Source organism: Macaca mulatta, chromosome 10 (assembly GCF_049350105.2).
Source record: "Macaca mulatta isolate MMU2019108-1 chromosome 10, T2T-MMU8v2.0, whole genome shotgun sequence".
NCBI classification, from domain to species: Eukaryota; Metazoa; Chordata; class Mammalia; order Primates; family Cercopithecidae; genus Macaca; species Macaca mulatta.
The window spans coordinates 13,055,442-13,082,221 of NC_133415.1; the positions used below are offsets into that span (position 1 = coordinate 13,055,442).

A 26,780-nucleotide genomic window follows, 5' to 3' on the forward strand; every position below is an offset into this window, starting at 1 on the left:
AAAAATACAAAAATTAGCTGGGTATGGTGGCTCGCACCTGTAATCCCAGTTACTCAGGAAGCTGAGACAGAAGAATCACCTGAACCCAGGAAGCGGAGGTTGCAGTGAGCTAAGATCGTGCCACTGCACTCCGGCCTGGGCAACAGAACAAGACTCCATCTCAAAAAATAAATAAAAAAGTCATGTCCATAAAAACCAGCATCAGAATCTCCCAAGATGCTTGTTGCCTGCAGATTCATGGGCCACAGTCCAAACTTACTGAGCTGAAATTTCTGAGCCTGGACTGTGCTACAGGGATTCAGGGATCTGCTAATCATCTGTTGAAGAGAAGGTCTCAACAGCCAGAAGTAGGGCTGTGATGCCTGCTTGGTTTATGGGCATCATGACTATTTAGATGTGCTCATTTCCAAATAAAGCATTGCAAATAGCCTGTCAATTTCTTCTCAACTTACAAGTGAAGGATACATGAGTAATGGTCACAGTTGTAAGCAGAAGGCAAGCCCAGGGTCTGGAGGGAAGGATACAGGGGAACATACTTCCCTTTGAGAATTGGTACTCAGTCCCTTCCCTTACCTCCAGTGGAGTGAAACTGTAGTTTTCAAGGAAGGAAAGGCCAATGACTGGGACCAGAAGAAACTCCAGGCGGAATGTGTCATTCTCACTGTCAAAAGTTTTACGAAATTTCCCATATATCATGTACACTGTAACATAGGCGCAGAGGAGAAAAACCACCTAAAAAGGGAGAGAGACATGGGAATCTATGAAGTCATTTCCCTGCGTATTTACTAGGCTCCTAGCCTACCAAACCTAAGGGTCAGTGTTCTGCCATAATGTAACATGAAGAGGTTAAATGTGTTTGCAATTTATCTTGAGTCCAGTTGCCTAGAATTTGAAGTCAATGACCCTTTCATTAAATAACTCCATGCTTCTATACTGGGACTGACAGTGCTACCATGAAGAGTCAAAGGTGCCCTTGTCGTCCCCTTCAGTTGTGGAACACTAGGCGAAACAGGATTGGTGTATTTCAGGGGATTTCCCAGAGGCATTCCAGGGCTGTTGAAACAATTTTAAAACAATTTTCTGGATATGCATCAGTGACTTCTGAGCATTATTCCCTAAGGACTAGCATCTTTATTATTTTTTTTTAAGGTTGCCCAGTCTGGCCTCTTAACTCCTGGGGTCGAGTGATCCTCCTGCTTCAGCCTCCCTAGAATCTGGGACTACTTATGTGCCTGCTAACATTCCTTGAATTAACTGACCATTGCTCCCTCAGAAAAGCTCTCCATCTAATCACAGTAGCTGTCCTCTAGCATATAATGATTTCATTTTGATATAGCCTCTAACCTTCCAGGCCAGCAGTTCTCAAACGAGTATGCATCAAAACAGATGCTGGCCGGGCATGGTGGCTCACACCTATAATCCCAGCACTTTGGGAGGCCGAGGCGGGCGGATCACCTGAGGTCAGGAGTTCGAGACCAGCCTGGCCAACATGGTGAAACCCCATTTCTACTAAAAATACAAAAATTAGCCAGGCGTGGTGGCAGGCACCTGTAATCCCAGCTACTCGGGAGGCTGAGGCAGGAGAATCGCTTGAACCCGGGAGGCGGAGGCTGCGGTGAGCCGGGGTCATGCCATTGCACTCCAGCCTGGGAGATAAGAGTAAGACTTTGTCTCAAAAAAAAGAAACAAAACCCACAGATGCTATCTCTTCCCTTGCCCCAAGAGCTTTTGATTTCATAGGTCTGGATGGACGTGAGAGTTTGTATTTCTTTTTCTTTTTTTTTTTTCTGAGATGGAGTCTTGCTCTGTTGCCCAGGCTGGAGTGCAGTGGTGCAATCTTGGCTCACTGCAACCTCCACCTCCTGGATTCAAGCGATTTTCCTGCCTCAGCCTCCCAAGTAGCTGGGATTACAGGTGCCCGCCACCATGCCTGGCTAATTTTTGTACGTTTAGTTTCACCATGTTGGTCACGCTGGTCTCGAACTCCTGACCTCGTGATCCGCCCGCCTCGGCCTCCCAAAGTGCTGGGATTACAGGCGTGAGCCACCGCGCCCGGCCTTAAAGTTTGTATTTCTAACAAGTTCCCAAGTGACGCTCATGCTGCCGGAGCAGGACCACACTGGCCTAGAACACTCCTATTTGTAGTCCTATTTGGAGTTATTTCCTCGAAACAATCCTTTTTTCTCTAGAATGAGGCACACATTCTGTCGCCAGAGCTCCATGTGAGCATGTTCATTTTCACCCGTGATCACATGCTTTGTAAATGTCTATGTACAAGTCCATCTTCCCTCTAAGAGAGGACTCCATGGCAGGGTCCACCTCTTAATCCCCAGCTCCTAAGTCAGTCCCTGGCACAAAACAAATGCTGGAATGAGTGAAAGAGGTGATCAATTTTTCATTTCAGAAATACAGAAACTAGCCTGTTTGAGCTTCCGAGAGCTCATTCAGCTATGCCAAGGGCTGAGTCTGCCGTCTCTGCCAGGAATGCCCAAGGCTGACTTAGGCTGAGAAATGAACTAGGCAGGTGATGTTTGATACATGTGTGAACTTAAGTAGATGGTGATTTCCAGTCCTCAGATTCACATTCACTAAATCTGAATGAGTTCAACACCTCACAAGTAACAGCAACCTCCACCCTACCAACTAGTAACAACATGCCTGAAATCCCAAAGGGATGTCTCTGATATGGAAGAGAAGGACAACCCGCTTTGGTTAAATATTTTCTAGGTGCTGTATGTTATCTCACGTGATCTTCTCAATAACCCTGCAAGATAGAATTCCCCCACGGAGCCCTTCTTTCTTAGAAATAAGACTCCTAGGCCGGGTGCGGTGGCTCAAGCCTGTAATCCCAGTACTTTGGGAGGCCGAGACGGGCGGATCACGAGGTCGGGAGATCGAGACCATCCTGGCTAACACGGTGAAACCCCGTCTCTACTAAAAAATACAAAAAACTAGCCGGGCGAGGTGGCGGGCGCCTGTAGTCCCAGCTACTTGGGAGGCTGAGGCAGGAGAATGGCGTAAACCCAGGAGGTGGAGCTTGCAGTGAGCTGAGATCCGGCCACCGCACTCCAGCCCAGGCGACAGAGCGAGACTCCGTCTCAGGAAAAAAAAAAAAGAAAAGAAATAAGACTCCTAGGCTGGGCACAGTGGCTCTCACCTGTAATCCCAGCACTTTGGGAGGGCAAGGAGGGCGGATCACAAGGTCAGGAGTTTGAGACCAGCCTGGCCAACATAGTGAAACCCCGCCTCTACTGAAAATACAAAAATTAGGCATGGTGGTGCGTGCCTGTAATCCCAGCTACTCAGGAGGCTGAGGCAGGAGAATCACTTCAACCCGGGAGGCGGAGGTTGCAATGAGCTGAGATCACGCCACTGGCACTCCAGCCTGGGCGACAGAGGGAGACTCTATCTCAAAAAAAAAAAAAAAAAAAAAAAGGCTGGGCGTGGTGGCTCATGCCTGTAATCTCAACACTTTGGGAGGCCAAGGTGAGCGGCTCACAAGGTCAGGAGACCATGCTGGCTAATACGGTGAAACCTCGTCTTTATTAAAAATACAAAAAAAAAAAAAAAAATTAGCCGGGCATGGTGGCATGCGTCTGTAATCCCAGCTACTCAGGAGCTGAGGCAGGAGAATCGCTTGAACTTGGGAGGCAGAGGTTGCAGTGAGCCAAGATCATGCCATTGCACTCCAGCCTGGGCGACAGAGCTAGATTCCATAAAAAAAATAAAAAATAAAAAATAAAAAAAAAAAGCCAGGCATGGTGGCAGGTACATGCCTGTAATCTACTCAGGTGGCTAAGACATGAGAATAACTTGAACCCGGGAGGTGGAGGCTGCAGTGGAGCGAAGATTTCGCCACACCGCACACCAACCTGGGTGACAGAGGGAGACTCTGTCTCAAAAAAAAAAAAAAAAAAGTGGGGGCAGTGGGGGCTGGGTGTGGTGGCTGCGGTGGGGTGGCTCACGCCTGTAATCCCAGCACTTTGGAAGGCCGAGGTGGGTGGATCACGAGGTCAGGAGTTTGAGACCAGCCTGGCCAACACAGTGAAACCCTGTCTCTATTAAAAAAATACAAAAAATTAGCCAGGTGTGGTGGCAGGCGCCTGTAATCCCAGCTACTTGGGAGGCTGAGTTAGAAGAATTGCTTGAACCCGGGAGGCAGAGGTTGCAGTGAGCTGAGATTGCGCCACTGCACTCCAGCCTAAGCGACGGTGCAAGACTCCATCTCAACAACAAAAAAGACTCCTAGCTGAGCATGATAATTCCAGAACTTGGGGAGGCTGACACAGGCAGATCGCTTGAGCCCAGGGGTTTGAGACCAGCCTGGGCAACATGGCGAAACCTTGTCTCTATTAAAAATACAAAACAATTAGCCAGGCATGGTGGTGTGTGACTGTAGTCCCAGCTATTCAGGAGTCTGAGGTGGGAGGATCCCTTGAGCCTGGGAAGTTGAGGCTGCAGTGAGCCATGACCACACCACTGCACAAGAAATAAGATTCCTATTAGACATTATCTAATAGGAATCAACTAAAATCTACATTTTGGCTGGACGCGGTAGCTCACACCTGTAACCCCAGCCCTTTGGGAGGTCGAGGTGGGCGCACCACTTGAGGTCAGGAGTATGAGACCAGCCTGGTCAACATGGAGAAACCCCATCTCTCCTAAAAACACAAAAATTAGCTGGGCGTGGTGGCAGGCGCCTGTAGTCCCAGCTACTTCGGAGGCTGAGGCACAAGGCAAGCTCCCGGCTTGAAACCAGGAAGTGGAGGTTGCAGTGAGCTGAGACTGCGCTGCTGCGCTCCAGCCTGGGCAACAGGCAACAGTGAGACTCTGTCTTAAAAAAAAAGAAAAAAGGGCCGGGCGCGGTGGCTCAAGCCTGTAATCCCAGCACTTTGGGAGGCCGAGGCGGGTGGATCACGAGGTCAGGAGATCGAGACCATCCTGGCTAACATGGTGAAACCCCGTCTGTACTAAAAATACAAAAAACTAGCCGGGCGTGGTGGCGGGCGCCTGTAGTCCCAGCTACTGGGAGGCTGAGGCAGGAGAATGGCGTGAACCTGGGAGGCGGAGCTTGCAGTGAGCCGAGATCGCGCCACTGCACTCCAGCCTGGGTGACACAGCGCGAGACTCCGTCTCAAAAAAAAAAAAAAAAGAAAAGAAAAAAGTGTGTCCTTTGATTTTTACACGGCTAGTTCCTTGTCACTAAGCTGTCAGCTTATATGTCATCTCTTTGAAGAAGCCCTGACCACACTCCCTAAAGTAGCTCTCTAATCCTTCTCTATCACCTAAACCATTTTTTTTTTTTGAGACAGGGTCTCGCTCTGTTGCCCAGACTGCACTGGCATGATCGTGGCTCACTGCAGCCTTGACCCATCAGGATCAGGTGATTGTCCCACCTCAGCCTCCTCAGTAGCTGGGACCACAGATGAGCACTACGCCCAGCTAAATTTCTTAAATTTTTTGTAGAGGCAGGGTCTCACTACATTGCCCAGGCTGGTCTCAGACTCCTGAGCTCAAGCGGTCCTCTCGCCTCAGCCTCCCAAAGTGCTGGGATTACAGGTGTGACCCTTTATTGAATGTTTAATATATGGCAGGGTTTTTTACATTTACATTTATTATCTCGTTTAATGTTCCCAACCAAACCCTCTGAGCTAATGGTATTGTCCTTTTATTTTATTTATTTTATTTTATTTTATTGTTTTGAGACAGAGTCTCACTCTGCCACCCAGGGTGGAATGCAGTGGTGTGATCTCAGCTCACTGCAACCTCTGCCTCCCGGGTTCAAGCAATTCTCCTGCCTCAGCCTCCCGAGTAGCTGGGACTACAGGCATGTGCCACCACACCCGGCTAATTTTTTGTATTTTCAGTAGAGACAGGGTTTCACCATGTTAGCCAGGATGGTCTCCATCCACCCGACTCGGCCTCCCAAAGTGCTGGGATTACAGGCGTGAGCCACCGTGCCCGGCTCTGTCCTCATTTTTGCATGAGGACACTGATATACAAAGAGGCCCGAGATGAGGTCATGTAGCCACTAAGCAGCAAAGTCAGGATTCAAACCCTGGTCGGCCTGGCTCCACACACTGAGTTTCCAAGCAGGCCACCTCACCGTTTGTGAGGGCTTGGTGGCCTCCCCCGACCATCATCACCCAGCCGCTCACCTTCATTACTGTGTTGTAGATGGAGATGAAGTTGGTGAACAGGTCCAGGTATCTGGTGGTGAAGACGAGAGCAAAAAGGATCTGGCTCTTCCCAGAGATGCCTGTGGCCAAGGGTAGACAGGAGACAATGAGGACACAGACTCCTAAGCCTTCCCACCCTCAAGAAGTGCACAGCCTGGAGCTGGGGAGGCCTTCAGAGTGTCCACTCCCACTCAAAGACCTCCTGTCCAGGGCACTGTCGCTCCCTAAGGGCCAGGAAACTCACCCTTCCCATCAGATCACTTGAGTCCTTGTTCCTCTCATTAAGCTGTAATCTGTCTCCCAGTCTCCAAATAAAGACACGAACACCGAGTTCCCAGTCCCCCTGCGTGTGCCTGCCTGGGCTCTTGCTCTGGGGAGGATGTCGGGGGTGGTGTGAGTCGGGCTTGGTGGGGGTTGTTGAGGCTTCTCTTCACTCCACCCCCAGAGTTCCACTGACAATCCCCAAAGCTCAGTCTCAGGGAGAACAACTCACTGACTTTACAAGGTGTTGATTCACCAGGAAGACCACAGCAAGCAGAGGAAGGTTCAGGGCCAGGGGAGTATTCTATTTTATTTTTCAAACTGTAAGATTTTAAAAGCCTTTTCTTTTTTCTTTCTTTTTTTTTTTTTTTTTTGAGATGGAGTCTCACTCCGTTGCCCAGGCTGGAGTGCAGTGACGTGATCTCGGCTCACCACAACCTCTGCCTCCCAGGTTCAAGTGATTCTCCTGCCTCAGCCTCCCAAGTAGCTGGGATTACATGCGCCCACCACCACGCCTGGCTAATTTTTGAATTTTTAGTAGAGATGGAGTTTCGCCAGGTTGGCCATGGCTGGTCTCGAACTTCTGACTTCAGGTGATCTGCCCACCTTGGCCTCCCAAAGTGCTGGGATTACAGGCATGACCCACTGCACCCGGCCAAAAAGCCTTTTTTCTAGTTACAGAAGTTATGCCTATATTTACTCTTTGCAAAACAAAAATCAGACAATATATAAAGATGCAAAGACAGAAATATCCCAAAGCCCTAGGTTCATCCTTCCAGATCTTTGTGAACATGTACACACATGACACCTATGTGTACACATATGATGCACATGGATGCACTGAGTTGACAAAAAAGGTTTCATAATCTCCATGCAGTTTCTTCCTTTTTTATTTTTTCTTTTTAGAGACAGGGTCTTACTCTGTCTCCCAGGCTGGGGTGCAGTGGTGCAATCATAGCTCACTGCAGCCTCGATCTCCTGGACTCAAACAATTCTACCTCAGCTGGGAACTATAGACACAAACCATCAGACTGGCTAATTTTGTTGTTGTTATTATTATTATTAGTGAGACGGAGTTTCACTATGTTGCCCAGCCTGGTCTCAAACTCCTGGGCCCAAGTGATCCTCCTACCTCATTCTCCCAGTGTTGGAATTATAGGTGTGAGCCACCGCGCCCAGTCTAAATGCTGTTTCTTAACCTACTTTGGTCTCTTTTCTTTTTTAACTTTTTATTTTGAAAGAATGTTAGATTTACAACAGAGTTGTAAGGACAATACAGAGAGTCCCATATATCCAGCTTCCTCTAATGTTAACATTGTATTTGGGCTAGGGGTAGTGGCTCATGCCTGTAATACCAACACTTTGGAAGGCCTAGAAGGGAGGATCACCTGAGGTTGGGAGTTTGAGACCAGGCTGACCAACATGGAGAAACCCTGTCTCTACTAAAAATACAAAATTAGCTGGGCATGGTGACGCATGCCTGTAATCCCACCTACTTGGGAGGCTGAAGCAGGAGAATCGCTTGAACCCAGGAGGTGGAGGTTGCAGTGAGCCGAGATTGCACCATTGCACTCCAGCCTGGGCAACGAGAGTGAAACTCTGTCTCAAAAAAAAAAACATCGTATTTAATGACAGTACTTTATCAAAACAAATAAATCAACATCAGTAGAGCACTGTTGACTGAACTCCAGGCTTTATTCTGATTTCACCAGTTTTCCCACTGCTGCCCTTTTTCCATTCCTAGGTTCTGTCCAGGAATCCATGCTGCATTCTGTTGTCATTCATGCTCTTTAGTGTCCTTTGGCCACTTTTTTTTTTTTTTTTTTTTTTGAGACAGAGTCTCACTCTGTCACCCAGGCTGGAGTGCAGTGGTGTGATCTCAGCTCACTGCAACGTCTGCCTCCCGGGTTCACGCCATTCTCCTGCCTTAGCCTCCCGAGTAGCTGGGACTACAGGCACCCGCCACCTCGCCCGGCTAATTTTTGTGTTTTTAGTACAGATGGGTTTTCACCACGTTGCCTAGGCTGGTCTCGAACTCCTGACCTCAAGTGATCTGCCCACCTCAGCCTCCCAAAGTGCTGGGATTACAGGTGTGAGCCACTGCGCCCAACCAGCAGTCTTGGTTATCAGATGGAAGAAACAGTATATATATAGGGTTTGGTTTAACCCGTGGTTTCAGGCATCCACTGGCAGTCTTGGAACATATCCTCTGTGGATAAGAGGCAACTACTATGGTGTCTGATTCAGGTCTGGTTCCCCTGTACCCCTGAACTGTGCCTTCTCTAACCACTCCTCTGGTTCCAGACATTTGGGGTGGGAGAACTTTTTTTTTTCTTTTTTTGTGAGACAGGGTCTCACTTTGTCACCCAGGCTGGAGTACAGTGACACAATCACAGATCACTGCAGCCTCAACCTCCCCAGGCTTGGATGACTGTCCTACCTTAGCCTCCTGAGTAGCTGGGATTACAGGCAAATGCTACCATGCCTGGTTAATTTTTATATTTTTTCTAGAGACAAGATTTTTGCCATGTTGCCCAGGCTCGTCTCAAATTCCTGTGCTCAGGTGATCCTCCTCCTTCCCAAAGTGCTGGGATTACATGCGTGAGCCACTGCACCCAGCCTGGGGGAACATTTTTAATGAGCAAGAAGGAACACCCCTGAAGTCCCTAACATTCTGGAGAATGTGCTGGCTTGAGGGCGAGCCTGGGTCTCACATTCCTCACCTGCCAAACAGCCCCTCATGCAGAGTGGCAGGACTGAGGTGAGGAATACACAACGCTCAGTGAGAATCTGAGTCCCTTTGGGGGGTCTGGCTCGCGTGCACGTGCACTTGCCAGGGTGAGGGGGACAGTGGGGCTGGCAGTGGGTAATGAACCCCACTGGGGGAGGCCATACTGACCCGAGGCCAGCTCTGGGATGGCCTGATGTTCATCTCACTGAGCCCTCACACAGACTTTGCCAGAGAAGCCCTTGGCCCCACGTAGGACAGTCTGGGATGTAGCCCTAGTAGGGGATGCTTGGCCACCTGCATGGGCCTTCCCCTACCCCTCTTTTCTCTTCATCCTCAGCCTGCCAGCCTCTTGGGTTTCACTCACATTTTCCTTAGCACTTTGGGAACCCTGGTGATCTTTTGTTTTGTTTTGTTTTGTTTGTTTGTTTGAGACAGAGTTTCTCTCTTGTTACCCAGACTGGAGTGCAATGGCGTGATCTCGGCTCACTGCAGCCTCTGCCTCCCAGGTTCAAGCGATTCTCCTGCCTCAGCCTCACGAGTAGCTGGGATTACAGGCACCCACCACTATACCCAGCTAATTTTTTGTTTTTGTTTTTGTTTTTGTTTTTTTGAGACGGAGTCTCGCTCTGTCGCCCAGGCTGGAGTGCAGTGGCGCGATCTCGGCTCACTGCAAGCTCCGCCTCCTGGGTTTACGCCATTCTCCTGCCTCAGCCTCCTGAGTAGCTGGGACTACAGGCGCCCGCCACCGCGCCCGGCTAATTTTTTTTGTATTTTTAGTAGAGACGGGGTTTCACCGTGGTCTCGATCTCCTGACCTTGTGATCCGCCCGCCTCGGCCTCCCAAAGTGCTGGGATTACAGGCGTGAGCCACCGCGCCCGGCCCATACCCAGCTAATTTTTTGTATTTTTAGTAGAGACAGGGTTTTGCCATGTGCCAGGGTGGTCTTGAACTCCTGACCTCAGGTGATCCACCTGCCTTGGCCTCCCAAAGTGCTGGGATTACAGGTGTGAGTCACCGCGCCCAGCCCTCTGGTGATCTTGAGCACGATAGTTTTCATACTTTTGAAAACAATCATTTCCACCAGGAAGCTGCACATGGAGACCCGGGACACAGAGGACAACGTGAGCCTGGACTGGCCAGAGTCCCTCCGGGGTCCACTGAGCACAGGTGGACCCCACTGCCGGGGCAGCCCTCACTCCCATTTGACAAATGGGAAAACAGAGTCCCAGGGTCACAGAGCAAGTCAAGGAGAGGAGCAAGAGTGAAGCTCAAGTCTCTGGCCTTTGGGACTGGCTCTGTTGAGGTCACCCCAGGCCCTGCCTCCATCCAGGCACCTCACCTCTGATTTCTCTCTGCGCACGCACAGGCCCATCCCTGCCACCCAGCTGCCCCTTTTTTGTTCCCATAGTATTCACTATGGCCTCTAACAAACCATGTCATTTGCTCAGTTTCCTAGGACTATTGTTTATCGATGGCTTCCTACCACTAGAAAGTCAGCTCCACCATTTGGCCGGGCATGGTGGCTCACACCTGTAACTTGAGCCCAGGAGTTCGAGACCAGCCTGGCCAATTTTAGTAGAGAGGCGAAACCCCGTCTCTACTAAAAATACAAAAATTAGCTGAGTGAGGTGGCGGGCATCTGTAATCCCAGCTACTCGGGAGGCTGAGGCAGGAGAATAGCTTGAACCCGGGAGGCAGATGTTGCAGTGAGCCGAGATTGCGCCACTGCACTCCAGCCTAGGGGATAGAACAAAACTCGGTCTCAAAAAAAAAGGTGGGTGCAGTGGCTCACGCCTATAATCCCAGCAATCTGAGAGGCCAAGGTGGGTGAATCACCTAAGGTCAAGAGTTCAAGACCAGCCTGGCCAACATGGCGAAACCCCGTCTCTACTAAAAATACAAAAATTAGCCGGGTGTGGTGGTGGGTCCCTGTAATTCCAACTACTCAGGAGGCTGAGGCAGGAGAATCGCTTGAACCTGGGAGGTGGAGGTTGCAGTGAGCTGAGATCGTTCCACTGCACTTCAGCTTCAGGGACAAAGCAAAACTCTGTCTCAAAAAAAATAAAAATAAAAAATAAAAGAAAGTCAACTCCACCAGGGCTGGGCCTCTGCTGTCCGGGCTGTATTCCAGGTGCCCAGCAGTGTCTGGCAGACAGCGGCCAGGTACCAGTGTCCCTTCTTGGTTATGGTTGCTCACTCCGTTCGGCCCTCAGCGAAAGTGCAGGGATAGGTCAGAGCTGATTCTCCCCTCACCAGGGCCTGCTGCTCCGGGTCCCCCACTCAGCATTCCTGGCCACCTCCCCTGAGGAAGAACCTGAAGAGACACCATCTCTGTACCTGTCTCTCCAGAGACCCCAAACCCAAATGGCCTCCAGGCCTAGAACCACTTCCTCCGCACTCTACTATTGTTCATGTCTGCACCGACCCCCACCCTGCCAGGCCTCCCCCAGCTCTCTGTGCCTTCTCTCTCAAAGCTTCCAAAGCGACCTGCTTCAGGCCCCCTTCCAGGCCCCTTTCCTGCTCCCAAACCATGAAGGCTCCCCAGACCCAACTCCCTGGCCTGACAGAAAAGGCCCTTTCACATCTGGAGCAGCCTCCCTCCTTTACTCATCTCCCTCCAGACCACCTCAAATCTGGCTGCCCACCCTTCCGGGGGGATGCCCGGTGCTTGGTGACCTCCGTGCCTCTGCATCCCTAGAGCCCTCCACAGCACACATTTCCTGGATGGACACCTGCTCGTCCTCCAGGATCAGCACCGAGCTGCTTCTTCCACAGGGCCTTCTGGGCCCACTCTCGGCCTCCTCAGCCCCGTGAGGAGCCTGAGTTCATTCCTGCATCCGCACACCCAGTGCCAGGCACAGGGCAGGCACCACGAGGACGCCGGTGGACAAAGATGGCTGCAGGAGGCTCTGGCAGCCTTTGGTGGCTCTGAATCTGTTTGGCGACCGTGAGTCCAGCCTCAACGTTTCTCCAAAGTCCCAGCAGGGCAGCCAGAATGCAAACAGGGTACCCCTCCGGCCCTCCCCGGCTTCCGTTCAGGGGCCGCTCCACACCCACCTAAGCCAGGCTGGTGCCCTCCTGCCACATCACAGCCACCGATACCACACATGCAGGCAGGAGAGGGACGAGGGCTCAGTGTGGGGGTGGGGTGGGGGGGGTCTGGGAAGGGGCAGGAAAGAGAAGACCTTGAGAATCGTGGGCCGTTTCCTGAGTGCATACCAGCTTCTCCCCTCAATCGAGGGTGGAGGGAACAATGGGTGTAACTGGTGGGAGGGAGGGGTTGTGACCTCCCTCATACTCCTCTTCCAACCATCAGTGACACTGCCAACCTGAGGGGGCGTCTGTGCAGGAACAAACCCACCCTCCTCCCATCATCTCGAGGGGTCCTCCTTTGATTTTATACAACTTTACATTATTTTTGGAAGTGGAGCTCTGCAAAGTTTCAAGGATCCCCATGCCGGAGTCCCCACCCCGAGCAGACACCGTGGAGCGCCCTACCCTGCACGCAGGGGCATGAGGCTGGCCAGAGAGGGGGTCCCGCACCTCCCTGCCCGGCGTCCCTCACCCGTGCAGCACTTGGACCTCCAGATCTTCCCCAGCAGCAAGATCATGGCCAGGAGGTGGCTTAGGTCGCCGAGGATTCGGAACACGTTCATGGTCCGGCCCGTCGGTCGTGCGCCCGCGCTCAGCAAACTTCTAGGAAACTTTCTAGCGGGCAGGGCGGCTGCCACGTCCTCGGCCCTGGTCTCTAGGTGCCCTAGAGCCCTGCCTGCGCCTCACAGCTCCGCGTTCGCACCCGCCGTGCCGCCGCCCACACACTCTTGGCCGGGCGGTGACGTGGCCAGGGCGGCCGCCGGCGCAGGGTGGGGATCCAGGAAGCGGCGCGGCCTGGAGTTCCCGCCTCCCGCCCATCCCAGCGCCCGGCTCCCGGGCGGGGCGGGGCGGGGCGGGGCGGGGCGGGGCGGGGCGGCCCAGTGACGCGGGGGGCTTCTGACCTGCGCCCGGCTGCCGTGTGCGCCGGGTGCCCGCCACGACCCATGCCGCCCATGCCCCAAGTGTCCTCTGCCTTCCCTCCGCAGAAACCGGAGGCCTGCCACCAAGCCCCTGTCTCTGCCTCAGTTTCCTCATCTGTACACAGGCCCCATAACACTGGTGCCAGCGCTTGGCAGGAGCCAGCACGTGGAAGTGCCCTGTGGGGCGATCCCTGCTATTGTCCTCATTTTCCCAGAGCTGGAGCTCCCTCCTTGGGAGCGTGGGGTGGGGCGGGGCGAGCCGAAGGGGAGTCCCCACTTCTGTCTGTTAATTTGGATGTCCACACAGTCGGAACCCGACCTTGCTGCAGGTGGACAATGGTAATGGCACACCACTCAGCAGCGGAATCAGACTGACCTCAGCTGCAGCCTGGGTCGGTGGGCCTTCCCCTCTCTAGGTCTCAATTTTCTCACCTGTAAAATGGGGTTGTTGTGAGTAGGAAGGAGGTCAAGTTGGTCAGGGAGATCCAGGGCCCTCTCTTCTTGGTGTTACTAGGATATTAAACAGGGATGCACAGGCCAGGAGAGACCCGGGAGGGCTGAGCGGCAGGAAGGGTGGGGAGTGAAGGGCCCCCTGGTGGGAGGGAGTCCTCCCAGAGCTGCGTGGTCTGAGCAGGCCCACCACCTTCTCTGGACATAAGTCTCTGCATCTGAAAGAGTGGGCCAGGTGAGCTGAGGGCCCTTAGACTCCCCTCCTTGACCTGAGTAAGCCCTCCTCCCACTCAGGGCCCTCATCTCTCTCTAAATAACAGACCTCCTCCTTTCACTCCCACCTCCTGCCACAGATAACCAGAGAGGCTTTTCCATGACAAATGTAGTTAAACAGAGATGGGGTCTCACTATGTTGCCCAGGCTAGTCTCAAACTCTTGTGCTCAAGTCATCTGCCTGCCTCAGCCTTCCAAAGTGCTGGGATTACAGGCATAAGCTACTATGGCCAGCCCCTTTTCTGTGATAAAAATCTGTCACTCCAGTGGTCAAGACCCTTCTATGGCCCCCTATGTCCCCTACTTTCCCTACTTTGACTCCCAGGGAAAGGCAGTCCTTTTGTTTCCTTTTTCTTTTTTTTTTTTTTTTTTTTTTTTTTTTTGAGACAGAGTCTCACTCTGTGGCCCAGGCTGGAGTGCAGTGGCACAGTCTTGGCTCACTGCAATCTCTGCCTCCCGGGTTCAGGGGATTCTCATGCCTCAGCCTCCCAGGTAGCTGGGATTACAGGTGCCCGCCACCACGCCAGGCTAATTTTGTATTTTTAGTAGAGATAGGGTTTCACCATGTTGGCCAGGCTGGTCTCGAACTCCTGACCTCAGCTGATTCGCCTGCCTCAGCCTCCCAAAGTGCTGGGATTACAGGCGTGAGCCACCGCGCCCAGCCAAGGCAGTCCTTTGAGACCCCAAATGCAGTCCAAAGACCAGTAGCATTGCTACTGTTTGTTGGGAATGCAGAATCTCAGTTCCTCCCCAGGCATTCCAGGGTGAATCGGACTCTGATGTGCACACGAATGCCCTGGGGACCTTGTTTAACTATAAAGTTCCAAAGGCACTCATCTAAGCAACACTGTGAGGAAGCCCTGGCCTCATTCTCATTTTACACATGGGGAAAGCGAGGCAGGGAGGCGAAATAACTTGCTTGAGGTCACACAGACACTAAGTAGCCCAGATTCCAACACACGGTCTGCCATGAAATCACTACCTTACACTGTGGGTTGCCATGGCAGGTGATGAACACTCTGTCATGAGAGGTGGGTGAGCAGCGGGTGGGAGCTCATTTGTCGGAGATTCAGCAGCGGGCCCTCCTGCCCTGGCAGGGAGGTGGTGATCATAATAGCCATCAAGTATTGAGCATGGGTGCCAGGCATGGGTCAGGCCTGTTACTCAGGTTCTTTCCATCAATAGGCACGCGGTTCCGTGGCCTTCAGAGACTCGCTTTGCAGGGGATGGACCTTGAGGTCCAGGGAGGTGAGATGCCTGGACCAGGTCCCTCTGGGAGGAGGAGCCAGGCGCTCATCCCTGGGCTGTGGCAGGTTCCAAACGGCCCTTCTGTTCCCTGCTCCCCTCCAACCCTGCCCAGATGCCTCCCCCTCAGCCGGTGCCCAGAGAAGGCGGAGGCTATTTAAATCCCTCAGGTGTGGCTGCGGTTCTCTCTGCCCAACCAGCTGGCACTTCCTTCTCAGCGCCCACCTCCTCCCCAAGCCAGGGAAAAGCACGTGCAAGTGCCATTTGGTGAAAACATCTGTCCTCCTGGGAAGCAGCCCCCACTGTGTGTGTTGGGGGGGAGGTGCGGTTGGAATGAGGCTGGATCCTCCCTTTCCCTTTATTTCCTCAAGACCACAGGGAACCTGGCCAAGGCCAGGGACGATCTGAGGAGGGACAGTGGTGCTGGAGGGGAAGAAACCCAAGCTGGATGGCTCCAGGGGCTAGAACTTGTCCCAGGCCTGCCACTGTGGCCTTGAGCCTGCCACGTCCCCTCTCTGGGCCTCAGCTTTTTCATCTGCTAAATGGGAAAAATAAAGACAGAAGTAGGCCAGTCACTTTAGGAGGCAGAGGCAGGGGGATCACTTGAGGCCAGGAGTACAAGACCAGGCAAGGCAACACAGCAAGACTCGTCTCTACGAAAAATTTAAAAAACAGAAAATAAGGCCGGGCGCGGTGGCTCAAGCCTGTAATCCCAGCACTTTGGGAGGCCGAGACGGGCGGATCACGAGGTCAGGAGTTCAAGACCATCCGGGCTAACACGGTGAAACCCCGTCTCTACTAAAAATACAAAAAATTAGCCGGGCGTGGTGGCGGGCGCCTGTAGTCCCAGCTACTCGGGAGGCTGAGGCAGGAGAATGGCGTAAACCCGGGAGGCGGAGCTTGCAGTGAGCTGAGATCCGGCCACTGTACTCCAGCCTGGGTGACAGAGCGAGACTCCGTCTCAAAAAAAAAAAAAAAAAAAAAAAGAAAATAAAGAATAACCAGGCATGGTGACATAAACCTGTGGCTCCAGCTACTTGAGACGCTGAAGCAGGAGGATCGCTTGAGCCCAGGAGTCGAATGCTGTAGGGAGCTATGATCACATCACCGTATTCCAAACTAAGTGACAGGGCAAAACAAAAACAAAAAAACAAAAACAAAAAACTAAAAAACAAAAACAAAAAAATAAAAAGAGGGCAGGCGCAGTGGCTCATGCCTGTAATCTCAGCACTCTGGGAGACCAGGCGGGCAAATCTCTTGAACCCAGGAGTTTGAGACAAACCTGGGCGACCTGGTGAAACTCTATTGCTACAAAAAAAAAGACAAAAATTATGGCCAGGAACAGTGGCTCATGCCTGTAATCTTAGCACTTTGGGAGGCTGAGGTGAGCAGATCACCTGAGGTCAGGAGTTTGAGACCAGCCTGACCAACATGGTGAAACCCCATCTCTACTAAAAAGACAAAAATTAGCTGGACTTAGTGGCGTGCGCCTGTAATCCAAGCTACTTGGGAGGCTGAGGCAGGAGAATTGCTTGAACCCAGGAGGCAGAGGTTGCAGTGAGCCAACATCAGGCCCTGCACTCCAGCCTGGGTGACAGAGCGGGACTCCATCTCCAAAAAAAAAAAAAAGACAAAAATTAGCCAGGCGTGGTAGCACGTGCCTACAGTTCCAGCTTCTTAAGAGGCTGAGGTGGGAGGATCACCTGAGCCTGGGAGGTCAAGGCTGCAGTGAACTGAGATCACGCTACTCTACTTGAACCTGGGCGTGGGTGACACAGTGAGACCTTGTCTCAAAATGAAATGAAGTATTGCAGGTGCGTAGTCATTGCTTTTTGCATCCAGTTTTCCTGATGTCCCTACTAAATGGATACTATGTCCTCATTTTACAGATGAGGAAATTGGGGCTCAAATTTGTCTATTGCTCCCCAAAGTCACATGGCTCTCCTCTCCCCAAAGTCCTACCGCTCTGTCCTCAGTAATTAGCCCCGCCTCTTTCGTGTCCACTCGGCTCCCAGGTGGAGACTTTTCAAAGCTTCCCATGGAGAAAAGGGGAAACCTTTACTCACGGAAAACATTTGGCTCTAGCCCCTGCCAGCACTCTGGCCACCTGCGCGGTCATTCACTATCTGTGACTGCTGCTGGGTGGATCCCGGCAAGTCCCTCACGTCTCTGAGCTTCAATTTCCCAACATTCAAAAATGTGCCTGCGGCAGAGGAAAGCAAAGAGGGAAATTTCCTTTAGCTCAAAGAGCAAGGACTGTCTTCTTCTAACAAAGCAAATTCTACGTTCAAAGTCAGATGTATGGGAGAGAGAATGGGGGACTTGCTCAAATATTTTTAAAAATAGGTATATATAATCTCTCTCGCTCGCTTTCTTTTTCTGGTCCCAGCCCTTTCTTATATTTCACCAGTTTGGAATATCCTGCAAACTGCCTCCAATTCTGTGTGGAAGGAAATAGGGGTGTAAAGTGAAAATCACTCCACTTAATCGGCTGTCTCTCACCGGGCAGGGACCTGGAAGGAAAGCTATGTCCCGGGTTTCCGGGGCTCCCCTGGAGCTTCCTCTAGGCCGCTAAGTCTTCCTCTGGCCTAAGCGAGTGGACGCTCCCCGTAGAAGGAATGACCTCTTCCCAGGCAGCCCCTGAGGTCCCGCCCGCCCGGAGGCGCGGACGAGTCCATTTCCTAATCCAGCGCGGGGTGGGCCCAGCCTTCCTCTCCCTGCGGTTCCACCCCAGGTGTTCGGGAAGCTCTTTCCCCGGCTCAATATCTTTGGAGTGACAGGAGGCAGGGGCAGCGAGGGCTGCATTTTACTGAGACACCAAGGTTACAAACACCAAGGGTCAAAACCTCTCTTTTAGTTCCAAGCACATTTACCAGAGACCAGTTGGGCACCAGGCGCCTTGCGAGTTGAACTTAGGTGCAGCCTCCAGGAGCCTTTCTGGTGCTGTGGGAGGCGGGTGCCTGTGCACGGACTGGACCGCACAGAGGAAAAAGGGCAATCTCTCTGGGTTGGAGGGAGTCCCTGGGAGGATTGCTCTTAAGGCAGGCTTTGGGGGAAATGATGCTCTAGTGGGCTTTGGAGGGTGAATAGGAGCTTGCCTCGGAGACAAAACCTGGGGGAAGAGAGGAGAGTCCCCAGTAGAAACTACTAATTGCACAAAGGCGCGGAGATAAGACAAGGCCTGCCCCCGCCCCCAGTGCTTTTTACTTGTACCATTATTTATTTATCATGATTATTATCATTATTATTATTTTCAGACGGAGTCTCACTCTATCACCCAGGTGGAGTGCATTGGCGCCATCTCAGTTGACTGCAACCTCCACCTCCCGGGTTCAAGCGATTCTCCTGCCTCAGCCTCCGGAGTAGCTGGGATTACAGGCGCCTGCCACCACGCCCGGCTAATTTTTTGATTTTTAGTAGAGGCGGTGTTTTGCCATGTTGGTCAGGCAGGTCTCTAACTCCTGACATCAGGTGATCCACCTGCCTCGGCCTCCCAAAGTGCTGGGATTACAGGCATGGGCCACTGCGCCCGGTCTGTAGAAGCCAACGAAGGGAAGAAGGAAGAGATGACCGTCAAGGTCTAGACAGATGAGTTAGACCCTCAAACTCCACCATGTAAGAGCTGTCTGAATTTAGAATCTCTCTAAGTTACAGTGTTCAAATCGTTAACCTGGGTATAAACCAACTACTGACCTCATACAACAGTTATGTGGGTTAAAGTTAGCTAAAGATCTTTTTTTTTTTTTTTTTTGAGACGGAGTCTTGCTCTGTCGCCCAGGCTGGAGTGTAGTGGCGCCATGTCTGCTCACTGCAAGCTCCGCCTCCCGGGTACGCGCCATTCTCCTGCCTCAGCCTCCAGAGTAGCTGAGACTACAGGCGCCTGCCACCACGCCAGGCTAATTTTTTGTATTTTTAGTAGAGACGGGGTTTCACTGTGTTAGCCACGATGGTCTCGATCTCCGGATCTCGTGATCCACCCGCCTCAGCCTCCCAAAGTGCTGAGATTATGGGCGTGAGCTACCACGCCCGGCCAAAGTTAGCTAAATATGTAAAGCGATTTGCAAGATATAAACCACGCAATGCATGTCACCTCAGCTCCTTGTTTGCCTTCAGAGCCAACTGAGGCCCAAAGAGGGTCTGCCAGAGCAGAGGGGGGCAAAAACCAACAACTCCAGGGTTTCAGATGGTGACCTCTCCCTCACCGGTTTATTCCTGAAGATGTGAGACTTCTAGGGCCTGGAAGTCTTCTGTCTTGATCACGGTGGTGGTAACACGAGTTTTGAGTATGTCTGAAAAATTAATCGGGCTGTATCTTTTTTTTTTTTTTTTTTTTTTTTTGAGACGGAGTCTCGCTGTGTCTCCCAGGCTGGAGTGCAGTGGCGTGATCTCGGCTCACTGCAAGCTCCGCCTCCCGGGTTCCCGCCATTCTCCCACCTCAGCCTCCCAAGTAGCTGGGACTACAGGCGCCCGCCACCACGCCCGGCTAGTTTTTTGTATTTTTAGTAGAGACGGGGTTTCACCATGTTAGCCAGGATAGTCTCGATCTCCTGACCTCGTGATCCACCCGCCTCGGCCTCCCAAAGTGCTGGGATTACAGGCTTGAGCCACCGCGCCCGGCCTTTTTTTTCTTTTTAAGAGGCGGGGTCTGGCTTTGTTGCTCTGGCTGGAGTAGGAGTGCAGTGACAGGAATGATAGCTCACTGCAGCCTCGAACTCCTGGGCTCAAGCCATCCTCCCGGCTCGGCCTCCCGAGTTGCTGGGACTACAGGTGCTCGCCACTACACTGTTATTTTTTTCTAAAAAACAGGGTCTCGCTATGTTGCCCAGGCTGGTCTCGAACTCCTGGGCTCAAGGGAGCCTCCCGCCTCGGCCTCCCAAAGTGCTGGATTACAGGCGTGCGCCCCCGCGCCCCGCAGAGCTGTACTCTTAAGATATTCGCTGTACTGTTTGTAAGTTACACCTCAATTAAAAAGAAAAGCATAATAACCCGGGCCGCGACGCCCCTACCCCTCGCCGCTGGCGACAGGTGTCTCTCGGTGACCGAAACGCGGCTCTCAGCGCTTGGAGTCGTGCGCCGAGCGGAGGCCCTGGCGAGGTTCCTACGGCAACCGCAAGCGGCTCGCAGCGTCTCCAGAGTGACAAGGCGCGAACGAAGACCCGGAGCCCGGATTTAGGAGTCACAGAGCGAGGCTGGAGAGAGACCGCGGCTGGCCAAACGAGAAGGGAAGCGGCAGGGCCACCCTTCGTCCTTGCGCTGGCATTCCGAGGACTTCCAGCAAACACCACTCCCCAGCCCTGACGGTGGCCACAAGCCGCTGCTTGAAAACACCCCTGGGGATTCATTCTCAGCTTTCCAGGTGGGAAGATGGAGGGCCTGGCTGCCCCCCAGTAACTCGGGGCTCATCAGGGGCAGAGCTAGGCCCTGCACCCGGTGGCCTCGTTCCAAGCTCGTGCAGTGCAGCCAAGTGCAAGGCACTGGGGCTGGGTGCTGGCACCCCCTTGGGTTCCGGGTCCAGCTCTTCTAGTAACTTACTGTGTGGCCGTGGAGTTCTCTCTCCTCTCTGAGACTCAGACATGGGGACACCTCCACCAGTATCTCAGAGTAGCTGTTACCAAGTGTGTGAAATAATGCAGTGTAAAAGCGGCTCACCAACTGGAAAGTGCCTTGCGCATGCCACAGACCATCACAGTTGCCACCCAATTGCCATCTTGTCCTCTTTATCACCCCAGCCCCTGGGGCTCAGAAATCTCCATGCCCAGAGGTTTCCAGTCTGCAGGTGAGAGTCCACTTCACTTTCCCCTTGGAGAAGTGGGTCCAGGGCAGCTCTCTTGAGCACCAGGCATCATCTGGTCCCCAGACGTAAAGGGGTTCACAGAGACACAACCCTCCATCCACCTGCCTGCGACCTCCTTACCTTCTGCCCTGTGGTTGGATTGTAGAAGTTCCCCACTAAGTGAGGATTTCTGGAAACCCTAAGACACAGCACCCCGGACAGAGCCTACTGGGTAACACCACTAACTGCCCTTTAGGTGCCACAGGCTGGGCATGTGTTTGGACAGTTGAGTTTATCTGTGAATATGTGTGTCCATGTGCTGTGAGGGTATATGTACACTGGTGTGTGTGTGTGCCCGTGTGCCTGGCATGCATGTATTGGTGTACGTGTGTATTTGGGATGGGTGTGTGAATATGTGGATATAAAAGCATGTCTTTGCAGCTCCATGGTGTGTGTATGCAGGTGGATGTGGTGTAGTTGTGGCATATGTTTACCCGTGCATCTAAGGCATCTTTGCTGATGTGTGTGTACCCCTCGGTGGGCATGCACGGGACTGTATTCGTGGTGTGTACAGTGGATGTGGAGAACTGTGATAATCTGTAATTGTGTATGTGTGAGAGTGTGCTGGGGGGTCCTGGGTGCCGGGAATTCTGCTCCCCTATCTCCTATCACCTGAGTGACCTTCTTCCCCAGCTGAGGACTGTGACTGAAGTCACAGGCACGCATGGGACAGCTCCTGCCCTTCCACAGACCTGTGGCTGCCCAGGTCTTGGGCCAGGGTGGGCACCAGGGGCCAGGATGGGTGGGTGAGCCTGGGGCGAGGACTCATGTGCCACCTCCTCCCTCCCTGGTCTCCTCCCCTCCCCACAGCAGGAGCAGCAGCGGGAAAGGTTGGCGGAGGGGGGCTATTTTGGGAGCGTCTCCTTAGCAACAGCTGCCACGGCCGTCTGTGGCGGTTTTTCTATAGGTGCTAAAATATTCCACCCTGGTGACTACTGAGTGCTGGGGGGTGGGCGAGGGTGGAGGTGGAGGGCAGGAGAGACCCCTACAGTCCTCTGTCCCCAGGGCACAGCCTGCTGGGATGGGTTCTGGGCCTCTGGCCCCCCAGTGTCCCATTAATCACCTCTGGACCTCACCCCCTGGGAGCTGCTGGGACTTTAGAGTTCCGAGGCCGGCCAGCTGTGTCCTGATCTGATTTCTAATCTAAGTAGCTAGGCTACCTCAGTTTGCCTCATCCGCAGAATGGGCTGGCTGGACTTTTTTTTTTTTTTTTGAGATGGAGTCTTGCTCTGTAGCCCAGGCTGGAGTGCAGTGGTGCAATCTCAGCTCACTGCAACCTCCGCCTCCCAGGTTCAAGCCTCAGCCTCTGGAGTAGCTGGGATTACAGGTGCGAGCCACAATGCCTGGCTAACTTTTATATTTTTAGTAGGGATTTCACCATGTTAGCCAGGCTGGCCTCAAACTCATGACCTCAAGTGATCTGCCTGCCTCGGCCTCCCAAAGTGCTGGGATTACAGGCATGAGCCACCGCGCCCGGCCCTGGCTGAACTTTAAGACACTCTAGGCCAAAAACCTCTGGACTCTGTGACTTTAGCATTTTGAAGTAGTCTTTTCCCTCTCTTCCCCAGCTGTCCACCTGCCTGGCCCAAGTTGCCCTCCCTTCCACTCCTCTCAGCCCTCTACACAGGCTCTCAGGGTCCCTGTAGGACTCAGGAGGTGTGAGCAGGCCCCCAGAGTAAATCGGTTAGTGAGTGCTCTGCTAGCCTGGAATGACCTTTCCCCAGAAAGTGGAAGTTGAGCCTGGTTCAAATCCTGGCCCAGACAGTTGCTTATTGCCTGACTGACCCCAGACAAGCCACTTCCCCTCTCTGTGTGTCAGTTCAGAGTCCTCAGCTGTGACATAAAGACAGGCATAGCCTGTACCCCACAGAGATCTTGTGAGGATCAAAGGAGAGAATGGAGAATGGAGATGGCCAGGACATTTTGCCAAAGTGTATGGATGGACAGAGGTTTTACCAGCATTCTCCTCCAAACTTCAGAGCGAACCTCATTCCTCCAGACCATTGTTCCTGGTCACCCCAGCCATGCCACTCATGGCAGTACTGTCTGTGCCTCAGTTTCCCCATTGGTAATAGGTGCCTAGAGAGATCTTGCAAGAATCAAAGGAGACAATCCCTGCAAAGGTCTGGATAGTGCTGAGCTAGGGGTACAAGCACAGGGGAAGTGGGTTGTCCTCATTCCATCCGGGGGGCACGTCTGTGCTGAATCATGACAAAGCCACTTGCCCTTGGGAGACCTAGTCCACACTGTCCCATTACAGATGAGGCCTCTGAGGTCCAGAGAGGACACGCATCTTGCCCAGGGTCACACAGGTTCTGACACCAAAGCCTTTCCTCAACTCCCTCACACTGCCCCCAGGCCTCTGCATGCCCATTTCCATCTCCACCTCCCACCTCACACAGGGCTAGAAGCTACTCATGCATAAGGTGAACAATGTGAAGTGTTCCTTTAGTCTTCGATTATCCTCAAAACAGCTGCTCGACCACGTGCGGTGGCTCACGCCTGTAGTCCTAGCACGTTGGGAGGCCAAGGCAGGTGGATCGCTTGAGCTCAAGAGTTTGAGACCATCCTGGACAACATGACAAAACCCCATCTCTACAAAAAATACAACCTGGCATGGTGGCACACGCCTGTGGTCCTAGCTACTCAGGAGGCTGAGGTGGTAGGATGGCTTAAGCCTGGGAGGTGGAAGTTGCAGTGAGCCGAGATGGTGCCACTGCACTCCAGCCTGGGCCACAGAGCCAGACCCCATCTAAAAACCAAAACAAACAAACACACACACATACAGATGCTCAAAGTGGATATTAGATTTGTCACTTTACATATGAGGAAACAAAGGCCCAGAGGGGAGAGTTGAGCTGCCCAGGGTCACACAGGTCTGGAGAGGAAAGGACTCTTTCCTGGGGCTTCCGAACCTCTCCCTGCCTGGAGCTCCTCTGCTTGCCTCTCCCTACCTCCTTCCAGTCCAGTTTCCTTGCAGGATGAGCAGCTGCCCCAGGGTGCGGCCCAGGCCCGGCAAGGTGACCCTCCTTGCCCTAGAACCCCCATGCCATCTTCAAGTTTGTGCCCAGGGACTTGGCATCAGGAGACTGATTCTGTGACAGTAGATGCTTTGGATCATCTATCTCCATTTTCCCCTCCTGCCTGCCCCTTCCTCCTCTCCCTGCACCCCACACTCCCAGGACAGCCCCCAGGTCAGGCCTGTGGCCAGGCAGGTCATTTGTCTCCCCGAATCCTCCCACTTTCAATCCATGGAAAAGACTGAAAAAGATCAGGCACACATCTGTTGCCGACAGGGCACTCAGGCTGCTTGAGTCTCCTCTGCATCCACGCACTGAGCGTTCATGTGATGGAACATCAGTCCTGGCTGTCTGCCTGTGAAGACACAGCAGGGTAACCAGGGAGAGGCGTGGAACAGGACGTGCGTTCTGGAGGTCTGCACAGTCGGAGAGAGCCGTGAGAAACGATGGCCACATTTATTGAGCGCCTACCATGATCTGTGCATCCACCTCACTTAATCTACCCCTGGGGAATGGAGGACATTAGGGTCCTCAATTTACAAACAGATTAAATAAAAAGTTGTTCAAGGTCAAGTAGCTCCTAGGTGCTTTTGAGCCTAGGTTAGCCTGACTCCTCATCCCACTAAGCAAGAACCATACTTGTGCCCAGCCCAGGGACTGGTATGTGGTGGGTGCCTAGTGCTGGTTGAATGAATGAGTGGGTGATAAATGGCTTCTGCTAGGGTCATCAGGAGGCCTTCTCAAGGAAGTGGCACTGAGGCTGGACTTGGGGAACAGCAGGAATTCTCTGGGCAAAGAAGGTGGAAGGGCATTTTAGGCAGGAGGAACAGTGCGTGCAGGCAGAGAGGTGTGGAGACCCGTGGCATGTTCTGGCATGTTCTGGAATCTGTGGAATCAGGGTGTACCTGTGGATTTATGGGATGTGGGATGCCAGATAAGGTGGGGCCTGACTACACCACACTGAGGAGTTGGGACTGGATCCTTTTGAGTAGGGAGAGCCCACGAGGAAGGGAAACAGTTGTGGTGATTTGCATGTTGCTCTTCTTATGCTGACATCCTCAAGGCTCAGGAGAGCCAGAGGGGATTTCAGATTTCATCAGTTCTCCACCTGGCTTTGGGGGCCTCAGTCTCTCCCTCTCTGCACTGGGGCTAGTTGGTGATGGCCAGACTCCCAGGGAAGTTCTGCTGGCTGTCTAACTGCAGGTGTTCTCTCCTCCTACCACCCTGGAAGGAGGAGCACTTTACCTCCTGTCTCCTCGGAGGGCTAGAGTGACGTGGTAGGATGGTCAGGAAGTAGCTGGTTTGACAGGTGCTGCTGGGGGTTCCCTGACACCCCAGACTGTGGGGCCCAGGCCTGACAGCTTGGGGTAATGGAGAACGACAGAGAACAAGAGACTAGGGTTTGGCCTTGTTCTGTCATCTCTGGGTGACCTTGGCCGAGTTTCTGAGCCTCTCTGGTACCCAGTCTCGCCATCTGTAAAATGGGGCAACGGTGACTGACTGATCGTGAGGGTCCCTCCAACAGGGCCACCTCGGACTCCCGGAGTGGGGTGCTTCGGGTCCTTAACCGGCGGTACTTCGGGAGAGTACGAGGACCACCAAGGAGAGGGGCCGGACTCCGTGGGACCCCAGATGGACCAGCTCCCACCCATCCCCTTCCCGGCTCAGAGGAACCCTCTCCACCTGCCCCCTGGGGGGGGCCCACAAAACCCGGGAGCGGATCCAGGAACGGGTTCTGGGAGGAGCGCTCCTGGGGTAAGGAGGAAAACCCGGGCAGGATCCAGGGCAGGAGCGGGGCCAGCAGCCCCCAGCCCCAGCCCCTGCTCAGCGCCGCTGGCCCCGCAGGAAGGGGCCTGAGGCCGGGTTAGGCCGAGGGGCGGGCAGGGCGGGTCCCCGCGGGCCGCCGGGGCTCCCAGGATGGGGGACGCGCGGCCTCCGCAGTGGGGCGCGGGTCACGTGTGAGGAGGGGCGAAAGTCTCGCAAAGCGGGGCGGCGTGCCGCGAGTTGGGAGTTCTCGGCGCGCCGCGGGCGGCGGGAGCTCGGGCTCCCGGGCGAGCCGGGGACGCGGCCGAGGCGGGGGCCGGGGTCCGAGACAGAGGGGGCCGCACGGAGAGTGGGAGGGGGAGAGACAGAGAAGGACAGAGGCCGCGAGGGAGACGGACAGAGACTCGCAGGGGAGAGAGGCAGCGCGGGCAGAGGGAGGCGGGAGGAGGCCAGGGGGCGACCGCGACGGAGAGGGAGACCCCGCGGGCAGAGGGCGAGCGGGGCCGCAGGAGGCAGGGAGGCCGGGAGAGGGACGGGGACGCGAGGGCGGCGGAGACCCCGGCGGCGGGAGAGAGACGCAAGAGCGGTCGGGGAGGTGGCGGCAGAGCCCGGCCGGCGGGGGCGGGGAGGGCGACCCCAGGCCGGGAGGCCGAGGGGTCGCGGGGCCGGGGCCGAGCGCAGCGGGGCCGGGAGCGGAGCGCAGGGCCGGGGCCAGAGCGCGCGACCAGGAGCGGGTAACAGCGAGGGAGCGGCGCGCAGCGGGGGGCGGCGGCGGGGAGGGCGCCTGCGGCGGGGGTGGGGGGCGCGGGCGGTGGGGCGCCCCGGGCCCCCGGACCCCCGCGCTCTGAGCCCGGCCGAGCCCGACGATGCTGACGCCGAGGCGGCGCCTAGGGCGCGGCGCGGGGCAGCGCTGAAAGTTGGGCGGCCCGCGGGGAGCGGCGCGGGACGGCCGGGACGCGCGGAGACCCCAAGACCCACGCGCAGACCGAGCGGCAGCCGGGGAGGGGGGCG

At 54.0% G+C, this 26,780-nt stretch overlaps 1 protein-coding gene and 2 long non-coding RNA genes across 4 annotated transcripts in view; 2 read left to right on the forward strand and 1 right to left on the reverse strand.

Moving 5' to 3' along the window:
- Window positions 1-13,100, reverse strand: part of KDELR3 (KDEL endoplasmic reticulum protein retention receptor 3) — a 16,531-nt gene extending 3,431 nt beyond the window's left edge. Inside the window, exons 1-3 of one of the 2 annotated variants that reach the window (XM_015150365.3) lie at window positions 12,737-13,100; window positions 6,159-6,259; window positions 574-732 (exon numbers count right to left, since the gene is read on the reverse strand). In XM_015150365.3, coding sequence (XP_015005851.1) covers window positions 574-732; window positions 6,159-6,259; window positions 12,737-12,827 — 351 coding nt within the window. In that variant the 5' untranslated portion in view covers window positions 12,828-13,100. The remainder of the gene's footprint in view (window positions 1-573; window positions 733-6,158; window positions 6,260-12,736) is intronic. The other variant, XM_077949759.1, reaches the window with a different exon arrangement.
- On the forward strand, window positions 6,780-12,988 carry LOC144331735 (uncharacterized). The gene is made up of 2 exons (XR_013399105.1): window positions 6,780-6,923; window positions 11,204-12,988. It is a non-coding gene; the product is annotated as an uncharacterized LOC144331735 (long non-coding RNA).
- Window positions 13,101-19,461: 6,361 nt separating the features above from the next.
- Window positions 19,462-23,913, forward strand: LOC144331730 (uncharacterized). Its single transcript, XR_013399100.1, has 3 exons — window positions 19,462-19,734; window positions 20,032-22,231; window positions 23,837-23,913. It is a non-coding gene; the product is annotated as an uncharacterized LOC144331730 (long non-coding RNA).
- The last annotated feature ends 2,867 nt before the right edge of the window (window positions 23,914-26,780 follow it).